Source organism: Charadrius vociferus, unplaced genomic scaffold, assembly GCF_000708025.1.
Source record: "Charadrius vociferus isolate BGI_N301 unplaced genomic scaffold, ASM70802v2 scaffold103, whole genome shotgun sequence".
Lineage (NCBI taxonomy): Eukaryota > Metazoa > Chordata > Aves > Charadriiformes > Charadriidae > Charadrius > Charadrius vociferus.
This window is the reverse complement of record NW_009648061.1, coordinates 6,665,055-6,679,935: the sequence shown is the minus strand read 5'-3', so window position 1 is coordinate 6,679,935 and position 14,881 is coordinate 6,665,055. Positions and strand designations below refer to the sequence as shown.

The 14,881-nt window shown below is 37.3% G+C and overlaps 1 protein-coding gene across 5 annotated transcripts in view; it reads left to right on the top strand.

The window, feature by feature from the left end:
* DDC (dopa decarboxylase (aromatic L-amino acid decarboxylase)) overlaps positions 1-14,881 on the top strand; it is a 59,214-nt gene that overhangs the window by 35,882 nt on the left and 8,451 nt on the right. For all 5 annotated transcript variants that reach the window (XM_009883783.1, XM_009883787.1, XM_009883785.1 and 2 more), the window contains 5 exons: positions 258-352; positions 2,190-2,257; positions 6,490-6,566; positions 10,276-10,295; positions 11,027-11,125. In XM_009883783.1, the coding sequence (XP_009882085.1) occupies positions 258-352; positions 2,190-2,257; positions 6,490-6,566; positions 10,276-10,295; positions 11,027-11,125 (359 nt within the window). The remainder of the gene's footprint in view (positions 1-257; positions 353-2,189; positions 2,258-6,489; positions 6,567-10,275; positions 10,296-11,026; positions 11,126-14,881) is intronic.

Genomic DNA, 14,881 nt, shown 5'->3' with positions numbered 1-14,881 from the left:
TATGTTGCTTAATATTGATAAAATAAACCTAGACATGTAAGGAGAAGTGGGGATGAAGAAGAATATGTTATGTATACATCTTTATGTATTAACGGAAACCCAGGTGGTAGAAACATTTAATCTCTTAATTCAATTTTAAATTGGGAAAATAATAACATCAAAGAAAAATCTCTCAGGCACTTGGTTTCATACAAATTAATAGGGCTTTTTAATCTGCTGTTTAATTTATTTCCCCTTCAATTAATTTTTTTTTTTAGGTAATAAGGAGAATATCTGGATGCATATTGATGCAGCCTATGCTGGGAGTGCATTCATTTGCCCTGAATTCAGGCATCTCTTAAACGGAGTGGAGGTGAACTAAGTGTTTCTTCTATAGCAGCCTGCTAAACCCTTGCTTTTCTATAGAATTTGTGTGTTTCTTGTGCATCCAACATTAATGGCTCTTCTAGAATCTCTGAGTACGCTGCACTTCAGTTTGCACTACAAATCCCTGTATATTCTATTACATGACGTATGTTTATATAATTCTTTCTGGTTTATTCTGGGAATATGCAAGTTACCACAATATGTAAAAGTTTGTCATTCAAAATAGCAAGTAGTAATGAATCAACAAAGTGTCTTACAAAATAGAAAAGAGGGACTTTTCCCCAAATATCCAAAAAGGCATATCTATATCACCCTAATTCTACATTACACAAAAAAAAATTAAAAAAAGTTCAACAAATTATTGAGCTTATTATGTCTCATTTTTTGCTTACATCCTGAAAGTCATATAGGATACAACCAGTAGCTGTATCTCAAACAGACAGGGTTTAATAACCAAGAGAGCTAAATGAAATATTCCTCTAACAGCACTCCTATTCCTTTCCTCCCCCCCCTTGCTGAGCTACTTGGCATTCAGTTGCTTAGATAAGAATACTTCAATTTCCTGCTGCACCCCTCAGACAGTCAGATAAGTCCTTGTCTTCCATGTCAGTGGAGAAAATATTACTGTTTGGTAAAGCCAGAAGTTTAAACACAGCACTGATAGGTAGTGACTAATGAAGAAGAGGAGGGAAACCCCCCTAACAAATAAAGCATTTCTTTCTGTCTCTTTTTTATCAGCAAATGAAGCTTGTTGTAATTTCCTGTGGGGGAATATTTTTTAAATTATTGTTATTGGTTCCTGAAGGAAATGAAACAGCGTACCTTGTCTGGGCCAGCATTTGTCATAAAAGTAAATATTTAACAACCGTGAATAGGTTTCTTACCTTACATAGTACAGGGAGACAGCTAGATAGATGTATAGATAGACAGACAGACAGATAACCTCCTTTTATGAGAGCAATTGTTAATTGTTTACAAGTGACAGGGAAAGTTATGAGAGGCAAATGAGAAGAGAAAAGTGCTATCTGGAGTAGTCAGACCCTGGTGCTGCTAGGCCCCCATTTCTCTTTTTTAAGGCCGATTGCTTCTGCCTTTGTTAACACACAAAACACGGACAAAGCCTTTCCCTCACGACGTCCGTCTCACCTCCCTGGGTTTCCTCTGATGCCACACCTAAACATATGTCAAGTAAAATGGGCCTGTTACATGATTTATAGAAACATGTTTTGTGAACGCTTATTCTGTGCTGGTTTTTCTTTTGACTTAGATGAAAAAATGGCTTCTGCTAAAAGAAAATACCCTGGCAGTAAAAAAAAGTCATTTCCTGGTCAGCTGTAATTTAATGAATGACTGTGATAGGCAGATTCTGAACTTAGTATATTATTTGTCTCTATGTATGAATGTTGTCTGTATATGTTTAGTATTATTGGAAATAAAAAGCTTAGTAAATTGTTATTGGAAATTGGGATATGAACCACAGTGGATGTTCCTGAGTACGCAGATTTTTTTTAGTTTACACTGAGATATATACTTTTCCATAACATATCTATCTAAAAAGTATAATTGTTAGCAAATGCTCAAATTGTTGATAATACCAATAGCCTAAATGCACACCTAACCTGAATTCCATCCCCCAAATAAATGAAGATTTAACCGCAATAGTTACTAAGTAAGGTGACGTCAGCATGAACGTTATCTGTAAAGCCCCACTTCAGGAATTCATTCATGGTTAAGGTGTACTCAGACAATTTGACAAAGTTGTATCATTAGCACATGGTTCTTTTTCTCTTTCATAATTCTGTTTTTTATTTATCCATTCTCAGTTTGCAGATTCATTTAACTTTAATCCTCACAAATGGCTCCTAGTGAATTTTGACTGCTCTGCTATGTGGTAAGTATTACAGTGAAAGAAAACATTATAAGAGGCAAAAATCATATGTTAAATTAGTCTGCCTTTCTAGCAGTAGACATTTATTTACATTTCTCTAATGAAATGAGGAATTCTGGATAGCTTTAACTCTTATAAATTATTTACAAAATTCACTCTTTCATTTATCCAGGTTTCAAAAAAGTAAAATTTAGAAAAAGATCTGGGCTCTGCATTATGTTCCAGAGAGAGAGAAATCCTGAAAAGTCTGCAGATTCCTACTTGCTCTATTTTGGCACTGTTTAAAACAAAAATGAAAAAAAACTTCATTTAAGGATGTTAATGCAATGAACAGCATGCTAAACAGAGCTTTTTCTTCTTTTCCATTTCTTTTTGTTTGAGCCTTGATTCTTTCAAAAGCCTTTCTCGAAATGCTTGGGATTTGGCTGATGAAAAGCAATTGTTTTCAAAAAGGATTATTTGTGCAATTTTGTACTGATTTTCAATTTCCCCAGGTGAGAGTAGAGACAACATTTTGATATAAAAATATGCCGAAGTAGAAACCAGTAGACATACTTTGAAAGACAGTATGATAGCAGTAATAATAGCAGTAATAATAACATCCCATAACAGATGATCCTACTGTGTCCCAAACTGAAGTTTCCAGAACCTAGTGTCTACCAGCATCATGACTAATGATACTTATTAGCAAAACAGGTATTCAGACTGTTTTATCAAAATACATGAAAACATTAATTTCAGTTATAGTAGAACAAAATTTGCAAAACTGAAAAGAGAAGGAAAAACTGAATGTTAAAAAGGAGACTCTAAAACATCCAGAAAAAGGTCACCTTATTTAAAAGAAGTAGTGAGACAGTGATGACTCGATTGCCTTTGGTTAACCTTAAGCTCTTTTAATATCCTTAGCAAAGTTCACTTTTCCACAAATACATATATTATTCAGATAATACATTACATTTTTTTTACTTTAATAGTTTTCCTGATATAAGTACTTCAAATACTCCAAGCCGTTATGTTTTTTTTTCTTTTCCTTAGAGTAAACAGCTTACATTTTGATCCTGATTCATCAGTAGTGGCAGGGATTAACTGAACATTCCAGTTCATAAGTACCTCATAACTAGCTGTCTCTCTCTGTATATGGCAATAGGAAGATGATGGAACTTCTTTGCTAGCAGTTTCTCCCATCTTTTCCTCATCACTCAAAGACATTGTTAGCCAAGTAGCCACTTGGAAATGAGAAAAGACCCCATCATTGTCTTTAATGTTTGTAAGACAATTAGGGGCCAGAGTGTAGTCCCTACCAGTTTTAATTTCTCATTAATTCTGCTTTCACTGAAAGCCTTGTGGAACTATGTTAGAAGTATTTTACCTGGCTTTCCAGGAAAACAAGGTATATACAATCACGCTGTGTGTCAGTTTACGTTCCCATCTCAGGTGATTTTAGCTTCTTCCTAGCAAAGCTTAGACTCTAGACTTAGGAAGGTACTTTTCTCCATTTTGTTTCTTGCTTTTTTTAGATAAGCCATTGCATAAAACGCATGTTTTCATAGGTAGGAAGATTCCATTACAAGCAATCTCAAGAGACCTTTCAACATGTCTCCTTCCTCAAAGCGAAAGCTTCACAACTATGTTCAGGCTTCTTTCACAACCATTCAGGCTTCATTTCAGCAAGGCATCTATGCTGTTACTCACTTAAGAAAGAATACAGTATACATTTAAAGTTAAGCTCTTTGACTTGAAGCCAGATCTATTGTCCAACTACTTCTGAGGCCCCCGTCCAAAATTCACCTCTCTTATCAACTGTAATACAGTTTGAAAAGGTGAAATGGAATTACAAAGGATGAAGGAACCTGGCCAGAAAAAGTAACTGTGAAGGATACATAGTCCTCTTAGGATCCATGGGAAGTATTAACCATGATATTGTAATAATATGGAAAGGGTTCAATAAAGAGTGAACACTATTTCAGAATCAAATTAAGCTGAGTTCCATTGACAGACAGGCTTCTAAATCACCCACATTCCTCAGCACTTTCCCCAGTAAACACTGCCATTTATTTTCCCTGCAAGTTGATTAAGATAATCTAGCCATTAGATCTGTAATGTCATTATTTAACTACTCGGTGCAATGTGTAGCACTGATGTCATTTGGGATTTGGAGGCAATTTCATTATAAACCTTTTGTAAAATATTCTCAGACTTCTTGAGGTACAGCAAAGAACAGTCAATTTCCTATAAAAAGGAATTTAATGCATCTACTCAAGAGGGAGATGCTAGGGCCCTTTAGAGACTTTGCCTTGAAACTGCCAGTGAGTTTTGCCTGGTAGTTTAGTAAACTAAATTCTAGTTTATCAGTGGTATTTTTGAAATATATATTTGTGATCCTTCAGTCAACCAGGGTATTTGCAAAGAAAGTTAAGAACACCACTTCTGTCCATTACCAGACCACACAAGCACTCACTGCAAAAAAGTTTAAATACATAGGGTGAAATCTAGACATGGTGTGTAGAGGTACAACTCAACTGGTTCATATACATTGATGTCCAGGCTTTGGATTTATTTTGGTAATCCTTTTAGATAGTTTTTCATGGTTGCCAGATTAAGACCTGTGAAGTCCTCAGATGGAACAGACACCATCTTTTAAAAAAGCAGTAACATCACTGAGGAAGTGCAAGATGACAGTGTTTTTATAGCTTCTAAGCGACCAGATGTTTCCTGCAGAATACTTACGTGTTCCATTGTTTAGCACAGCGTATTACAGGAGAAGGAATGAAGCTCTCACAAGACAACTGATAATACTACTTGTAACTTGGGTTACTTGCATATGGAACGAGCTACTGAAACACGAATATATCAAAGTAATCAAATGTATCAAATAAACTACAGTAGAACAACTTAGGATTTGTTCACAATATCTACCCTCATTAAACCTGCTTTCAGTTAATAGTTTCTTCCTTCTGTCCACAGGATATTTTCAACACACAAACGGATTATTAATTGTTTTTATTGAGAGTATTCTGAATGTCTTTTACTATTTTTCATGTACATAAGCTTACTTATCTTCAGCTATGTTCTTTCCATACCTGAAGGCAAGTACTTTGTTAACCTTGGTATTATCCTGACCATTAAAATGAGAGAAGGGCTTTTTGTTTGTTTGAATAAGATGTTTCATGAGCATAGCCTAGATGTGGATGAGACTGGGAGTATGTACGGGCCTGTGCATTTATACATACACGCTAAAATATTGGAAATTTGATTTTGATTTAGAATTTTGCATTAAAACATTAAAAAAAATTAAAAAAAGGGATGCGCAGAAAATCATAAAAGGTTTAGACTTTTGTCATTTAGAGTGTCCCCATGTTGACGTAATTATTGCTTACTTTGTGAAATATTTATAGGCCTAATATAATTATGTAGCAGTCTCTCTCTTTTTGATTTCTGGTTTCTTCTTTTTCTGCCTCTATAAACCCCATCACTTGTAGAGGTGAGTCAATCTCACACATAGAGAGAAGCATAAACCAACAACATCTTGTTATTACCCACTGGCAAAATGTAGTTTATTCTCTCTAGAAGGGACACATTGGCTTTTGAACCTCAGTCCAGTTCCACCACCCACTAGCTGGCAATAGTAAGGTACGCTCCCCAGTTTTACGTTGTGCTGTAGTATGTCTGTCAGTAATTGTATATCGGATCCAGCTAAGGGCAGGGTGGTAGAAGAGGGAAGGCTGAGTCTGGACCGGGTGGCTCATCCCTACCGGTGGCTGCTGCTGCCACCACCGCAGCGTGAAGAGGCAGTGGCCACCATCCACAAAGCCTCAGCATGGCTGTGCACGGCATCTAGGAAGCCACAGCTCTTCCCACACAGCTTTGTACTGCAGTAATTTCGAGGCAACTTCTGTTGACTGCAAACATTAACATTGCTTTAGCTAGTCTCACATTCTGGTGTGAGTGTCTATCACCATAAAAAGATCCTCTGTGTCTGTTTCTTGTCTGTTTTTAAATATGCAGTCGTGCAGTCATGCTGCCCGTTCCTGCTTCCTGCTGAGCCTTACACTTAACTACGTGTAAGTACAGTACTGATATGGCTGTGAAAAAGCACTGAAAATGGCACAGACTGTGCTCAGGAAATACGCCAGTTTAAACACATTCAGTTTGCCTTCATTTCTTGTGGAAATTTAATCCCTTAAATGTTAATTCTTAAGTTTCCCGATTTTATTTCTTTTTTTTTTTTTATACAGGGTGAAAAAAAGATCAGATTTAACAGGTGCCTTTAAATTGGAACCTCTTTACCTGCAGCATCACCATCAGGAGTCTGGTAATTTTATAATTAAATTAGATTATTGTTATTTTATTTGCATACTGATATTTAATGGGAAAAAGGATTTAAGATGAAAACTGAAATTCTTAAAACTACCTAAGTTGTTTAGGAGCCTATTTCCATTTTCAAAGTGCCTCAGGGAGATAAGCTTGTTAAAGTTCAAACACATATATAGTGAGATTTTAGTTAATGTAAAAAGCAATTGATGGAAAGCCATTTTATAAAGCATTATATTAATACTTTTGTATTGGGATTTCCCCAGCTCCAGAGTTACCACTGACTCTTTGTAGGAGTGTTGAGAAAATTCTTAATGATCTTTTGGTAGTCAGATAAACATATTGGGTGCTGTGTATCAAGTCCCTTAACCTGCCTTCCCCAGCATATCTTTCTCCAGAAGGGTTTCAAGATCTGATTTGTTTTGGGGGTTTCTGAAGTCTGTGACCTTTTTTCTTAGCTACGCATGCAAGCTCTGATTCAGATTTTCAAATACCCGTGTCAGGAGCAAACACTCCCTGAAACCACAAAGAAAAGGTGAGCTGTGTTTGATATCTGTGCTCCGTTTTGAATGATAGCTATCTGGGACGTTACCCTGTTGCTCCCACGTTCTTACATTGATTGCAGAGAAGGAGGCAAGTGCAGGCTATCTATCGGTCTTGTACAAAATGCTCATGAAAGCTCTTCACAGAACGCTCACAAAAAACTTACAGATCATAGGCCCTGTACAAAGCTCCTTAATGGATTAGTGCTGCTTCTTTCACATACCTAGCAACTGCAGAGGGTCATTTGCCATCCTGAAGCCTGTTTTTACGTATTCAGTTAATAAGCGATTAATTGTGAAGAAGGTCACAGCAGTGCAGTGTCAACATGTGGCCCAAGTTCCCTCATAACTTTCTTGAGGGGGAATCACATGTGGTTGTTCTTACTATTAACTGTCTCTCATATTTTTCTTGGAATTGCTGGTGCTGATCTGTGTTCAGAAGCGTATCCTGAGTACTTCGCTCTTCTCTCTGTTACGACATTTAAATTAATACCATCCAGAATGCCACCATTCACTAAAAAGCCCTAGGAAAAACAGATTCCGGGGCCTTAATCCCGACTGGCAGAAATTTTGCATTTATTCCTTTTCTACATTTCCAAGCAATGCAAATATAGAACAGTGCAGTAAACAGGAAAATGCAGTAACTCTGGAGCTGAGGTTCACTCTTCAAAGGCTAGAATTTTTAAGAAAAAATATATACTGGGTTTTTTTCCTTTTTTACTGAAAAATACAAGTTATGGCAAATATACTTACACCACTAGCTTTTACTTAACCACGACATTGACATACATGAAAAATGCTTATCTTGAGGAGAAATAATACAACCTTAACTAAAGTGAAATTATGTCCTTGTGATAACTGACAGTGCTGATACAAGAACCTTAGGTTTTCGCCAGGTTAAATAATACCATAAGAAAATCAGACCTTTCCTAAAACTAGGTGCTCTCAGTGAGGCTGCCTAGTTGACCAGAAAACTTTATCTCCCCAATTGGATAAGAAGTTGTTCAGCTTTCGTCTTGCCTTCAGAAGCTGTGATAGTATGTTATGTGATGTGGACATAATGATTCCAAATAGATCAGCTGATTACTAGAGGTCTAGTGATGCTAAATTTTTATATGCTCTATTCCCATTTGATACCAATTTTCCAAAGAGTTGGACAAAACTTTTCAAATGCAAATGCTTCTAGTTAAACTGTTAAATCCAATCCATGCTTATGCCTTCAACAAAAATAGTCAAATTTGCAAAGGTGCTACGCTGTTACAGCCCCTAATGATTCCTGTGTGATTTAAAGGATGTCAGCAGTCCTGGAAATGAGGGTCTTATTTTCTGAGTATGTCTCAGGTCTGAGAATTCCCATCATGGTTTACAAGGCAAAGGAAGTAGCATTTTTGAATTCGTTCATCTCTCACTCAAGAATTTAAATGAGCGGAAAAATATATCTATCTGTGAGCAATTACTCTTAATAACCATATGGCAATTATGTGTGCCCCCAAGGGGCAAATCTTTATTTTGTCATTAATTATAATTTTACGTGATTTGCATCATCACACCAGGAAGATTATACCAGCTTGCCTGGCAACCCAGGATATAGGTCAAACCCTAATGGCAGTGTTAGAAGAATGCAGCTTTATACTCTATTGTGAATGCCACATATGCTCCCACAATGCAATTCCTCCTGGTTAAATACAGATGTAAGACTAAGGCTCGTAATCAAGGACTGATCATTGATTGCATTCTGCTTCACAGCTTGTGAAAGGCGTTGTTGTGGATCATTAGACATAGCTCCTTACAGGAGCGTAGGATTATTTATCTGTCACCAGTTGCTTTACTCTCTTTGCTACCAGTCTTGCAGCTATCAAACAAAAATGGCTGCTACAATGCAGAAGAAAGTGAATGTTATTAAATTACCTCATTACTGAGCTGAGACAACCATGTTTGTTTCCTGAAGTCCAGGAACAGGTTAATGATTATTGTTTGTTGCGTGGGTTGTTTTTTTTTTTACATCTGGAAAATAACCTAGTAACAGGTTAAAGAACCAAATGGCTGTATGTTGCAGGGAGGAAGGACCATGTGTTTTCTTGTGTTTTGGCTGCACAGATGAGAGAACACTGGCAAAAGAGCTTGTACCACAGGAAATACAGTCTTTTTACCCCCAGAAAATACAAAGGCTGAGAATTACATAAATGACGTCAACTGGTCAAATTCAGAAGCTGCAGTTCTGTATAGTACCATGTGGTTCATAATTCCAGGAACACTTAGACAGCACTTTACCTTAGAATTTAATTACATACTTTCCTATGAAGCGTATGCTCCACTGCAGAATAAGAAAGCAGAATAAGAAAGCTAAGCAGATGCTTCCACATTTTCCAAAAGAAGTGCTTTAGATTTTAGGTCAGTTTAATTTCTGGCACTGGCTTACTGCAACTAATCCAGCTTTATGTTAGTTTCCTTCACTGTGAAATCAATGTAATTACCCGATTCAAAGAAAAGGTAGATGCATCTTGACTCAGTGTGCTCATGTAAAAGGTAACTAATAATGCCCTCTACTTGCCGCTCTGGACTGCTTTGTGGCTTGGTCAATCTGTGTTTGTAAGGGGCATTCACTACATCGAATGAAAAGCCATTAAAAAAAAGGGAGAATGCTATTCTCCAAACAGGAAGAGGTCAATTCTGAATCAAGTCACTTATTGGACATGCTGAACAATTAGCAACAAATATAGGAATGAGTATAAAAGGTAAGTAGAAGCAGAGAATGAATGATGAAGTTAGTTTAGCGATTCTGCAAACTGTTTCAAACAAAATTAATAATAGCCATTTTATCTACTACTTGTTTTCCTTACAAGAGGAAAATAAACACAGTATTTAGTCCATCATCTTCACAGGATCTGAAGCATAACAGAATGGAAAATTGTGTTTCTTTTCCTGAAAGCTGTTTGTTAGTGGTATATTCTGACTAGCTAAGGAATGAAGCTTACTACAAGCACCTTCATTCAGCGTGCTGCCAAGTATCCTACTAGGTATTTAGTGGTCCTGTTGACACTGATGATGCTGAAGTTTGTAGCAAACATAAAGGATAGCTAAAACACAGCTTTTTCAATAGCATTAAAATGATTGTATGTTTTGGCTGTTGTGACGAAGCAACGTGAACATTTTTTCTTTAACTTCCAGGTCTCGTAACAGATTATCGGGTAAGTACAGCATCAGTGTAATAACTAATACTTTTACTTGTATGCACCAATATTTCCAGGACTTTTATTTTCTATTACTACCGTAAACCTCAAAACCTTATGTCTTTTTCCAGGAAGGATGCAGCTGGCTAAATTTTTAACATTCCTCCAGCTGAAAGTTTAGACTCTATTTTTTTGAAAAAAATTGTTTAAAAGCAGAAATCATCTTGCATGTGTAATATCTCAAGGTTTAGGCAGTAGAATGAAATGTCCTAAAGATTTTTTTCCTTAACATAGTGAATAATATATTTTTTTAAATGCATTTGTGTTTTAACCTTTAACCGATAGAAACACTGTTGTTTTGAAATGGAAAACGGGCCTGTCATTGTAGCTGCTATCCCCACAACTGTAAGCAAGTCAGCGTACACAAGCTTCTAAGGTATTTATTTTTCCAAAGCGTTCAATGAGAATTCAGGATGAACAAAGAAAATTTCATTTGCCGTGTGACCCTTCCATTCTGATACTAGTCTCCTTTTCCAATTTTCATTTGAAAATTTTCAGTCTTAAACAGTCACATTAGGGCATTAACCAGAAAGAGACATTTTTATTATCATTTGATCCACCTCTGGCAACTGCCTGGAGGATGTGGCAATGCGGTATGCTTCAAAAGCATTGCAGAATGTACAGTTTCTGCAGTATCACTGCAACAGTGACTTCTAACATGGGTGCCCTCCCTTCTCCCTGGCTTGCAGCACTGGCAAATCCCCCTGGGGAGGAGGTTCCGCTCCCTGAAGCTCTGGTTCGTGCTGAGGATGTACGGGGTCACGGGACTGCAGGAGCACATCCGCAAGGTGACTGGAATTTGCTTTCTTGGGTAACCTGTGGTGGGATGGCAAGGGAAAATAAGCTTGCTACCTATCTCCTCTCCATGACTTCTGTACACAACAGAAAGCACAGACAACAGGTTTTGGACAGCTGGGCTCAGTAGGGGTACTGCTGGTTTGCCCCATGTAGTATCACAGTTTCATATCACAGCAGGATCGAAACTGTCATCTGTTTTGTGTTAATCTTTAGAGAAGACAAGTCTAGGAATTTGGAATGTCTACAATGTGGCATCGTAGTTCCCTCTGAAATTAAGCCTGAGCACATTAATGGTTTTATTGGGGAAAAAACATGTTTATTCATGACTTCTTTATTTTATTAATGTGCATGCATTGATAGCATGTTTAGGTTATGATCTGCATTTATGATACAGTAACTTACTGGGCATGTCTACCTCTGCTGTTTCTTTGTTTCCCGTTTAAAGTCCACTTTTTTTAAAAAAAAAAAGGATGCGTACAATTTACAGTTTGTTAACATTGTTATGAGTAAGTATTAAGTTTACTCTTGATGTAAAAAGATGGGGGTTTTATAACTAAAAAACACACCTGATGCCAGTCTAAATTACATCTATACTTCCTCTGTAGCAGTAAAGCCAAATTCATGCATACCTTTCATCTTTATGAAGTTTAGGGAAAGTTCTCATGAGGGGAGATCCATGACTTGGCTCTAAATATTTACAAAAATATCCATTAGCTAAGAGTCTGGTCTAGTGTACCAAACTCTTTGCAGACACACGTTCCTTTCTGTTGTGGTACTAAACAGATTAATTCTTATGAAAGGCTTTTTCCACTGCTGTAAAATCGTTGCATGAATACATCTCTTTCAATCTGAAAAGGTTCTGGGATGGAGCATACCCTCTTTGTTTCTCATTTTTATCACACTATAATTTTCATCTGACTATACAGGTATCTGAATTGGATTTTTATCCTTAATGAGGCTTTCAGAAATAAATTTTGACAACAGTGGCAATCCTGATGTTCTGCCATCCTTGTGGCAATCTGATACATACCCTTCTGATGAAAAATTGGTACGAGGTTTGTTATCATTTTACTGGGCTCCCGTTACAGTTTCTTGTGGGTTTCTCTCTCGGGTTATATTTCTGGAGACTGCAAGTATTTTAATATGATGCCAAGTTTTTAAGTAGGGCTAAATCTCTCACTGGGAAAATAGAGGGTTGGAAACCCCATATTAATTACCTGATCTTTTATCAGGCTGATTTCCACAGGTCAGTATTTACATTTCACAAGATCCCTCTGTCCCTGTTTCCCAGATGTTTCCCTGAGTGTCCAGCCAAAAAAACGCTTGTCTTGCTATAATCATAGCTGAATACCGTTTTTTTTTATACTTTCTGTGATAACAGAGTTCAGGAGGGCTAAGCAAATCAATCTTTTCTTAAAGATACTGACTCCAAAGTAAAACTCTAATATGTTCCCTTATTTGCAAAAGTAATTCAGTCAGCTACATTTCCAAGGGCTTGTTGAATTGAGTGTGTATGTTTAATATTTCAGTAAGGACTAAAGTGTTCCCTGGTGTACAGAGAAAAATAAGTTATGAGCTTATGTTTGCAGCTTTGAAAGGGTAAGAGGGGTAATTAAGTGCAGAATTTGGGTCACTGTATACATCTGTCAAACTGGAACCATTACGTTAGTTTCTGCTCACACTGCCCCCCCCCCCAACTCCTCACCCAGAAGAGTGATGATTAAATTCAGTGGGTTCCAAAGCAGCTTTAAAAGAAAGTCAATTCTCTCTCCAGAAGTTCTCTGTTGAACTTATATTTCAAGAAATAATTGCATTTAATTTGCTCCCTCCTCTAGCAGTATTTAAGGTATCTCTTGCAAGTTTGCAGACATGTTGGTAAAGTTATATCAATAGTTGCAAAATAACATTTTAAAATGTTTTTTGTATCTTCCCCATTTTCCTTTCTTCTCAGGAATTATGCTTGGTTCCAGATTTATTGTGATGACTCTTCTTTTGGTAGTGTAGTAATGAAGTATGTAAACCAGCCTGACACTGGTTTGTATTTTCAAACCTCTAGGCAAGTTTCTGAACAAAAAGTAATTTGGAACTTAACTTTACTTGTTAACTTCACTTTAACATTGCTTATCCCAGTGCTTGGCCTTGAAAAGTTACTTTCTTTTACATGTCATAGCATCTTGCAAAAACCAGCTTCTATATTCCCATTGCTGGCAAAGGCAGTCCTTGAAGTGAATAGCTGGTACTGTGTCTTGTGTACTTGGGACTTCTGGCTGTGTTTTAAGCGAAGCCCTGAAGTTGCCAGAATTATTTCTGAAGCTGCATTTATTACAGCGGGTCATAGAGCGGACATAGGTAGAATGAGAAGAGACCTGCAGAAGCAGGTATTGCAGCCTTCAAGTGGAGAGCCAGAGTGGCTGGAGCTGGGGAAGCAAGAAGTGCTGGCTCTCTGTTGAGTAATTAAGGAGTAGCCCCAGGGAAAGGGCCAGACACACAGAGTCAGGCAAGAGGGCAGAGGTTTGAAACAGCTCCTTGGGCGGGAACCTGCAGAAGGGGACGCCTACCTTTGGGATGTAGCATGCAGTCGTACAACATGTAGTTTTCATACATATCTGTGCATGGGGCATGTCATTCCTATTCATGCTATGCTACAGCAGCTAAGGCATGTCTGTTCAGGTGCAGGGCTGGGCTGTGCAGAGAGATTTGGGACCCAGGGTTTCAATTGCTTTCTGACTTTATACAAATCCCAATATAGATGCTGTGATCACCTGGAGAAAAAAAAAAAAAAAAAGACACTTCAGCTCCTAAGTCATAGAAAACTGTAGGAAGATTTGTCCGGTGTTTTTAGACTTCTAGTTAGACTTCTTTTGTACAGCCAGGTGTTACTTAACAAAGTGATTTGATATTTTCAGCACTGATGAGCTTCTGATATAATATAGAGGGAAAAAACATTGCACATCCTTAAGAAGCCACCCCATTTGCTGTGTGATTAGCAAGCTTCTATATGGAAGACCAAAGATATCTGCAACTGTCTCTTCACAAACTTTTTTTTTCTGTATGTAAACTGACACAAAAAACCATTTGCCTCTTTCTTTCTTTTCTTTTTTCTTTTTTCTTTTTTCTTTTTTTTTTTTCTCTTTTAGTAGTATGTTTTAAAAAGATGTTTGTTATGTTTGCAGCCTTAAGGTCTGCATCAAAACGACTAGATAGCCACTGCAACCTGGCATTTGCTTGTACTGAGGAAGGCATTCAGGAACTAAAATATTCCTGTGAGATGAGAATGTGTGACTTGGATTTAGATACAATAACTTCTTTTGTTTTCCAAACCTTCCAGCTATGCACTCCTTTCCCATACAACATGTAATATTAACCTATTGCAAAGTACAGGTTTTAAAGCAGTGGTAAAGGGGGAGACAGTCATCTATGAAGGATGTGGGGAGAGAAAAATACAAATTTTGGAGGTAAGTCCCAAAGCTGCAGAGAAGATGTACAAAGAGCGCAAAACCAACAACAATAATAGTCTTCTGGACTGATTCCAAACACTCAGAGTCAGTATAAATGTGAAACCTACATGGCCTGTTTGTAAAATGGCCCATTTGCAAACTTCTGCACCATATATTACTCATTTGTCGGTTTAAGTCCTCTCAACGAGCTCAGAAGTAATTTGAGAAATATAGCAGTTAATGGTTTTGTATGTGATGCCCATGAATATTTGGACTTGGATGAATCCTCCATAGGACCAGAAGAAATTG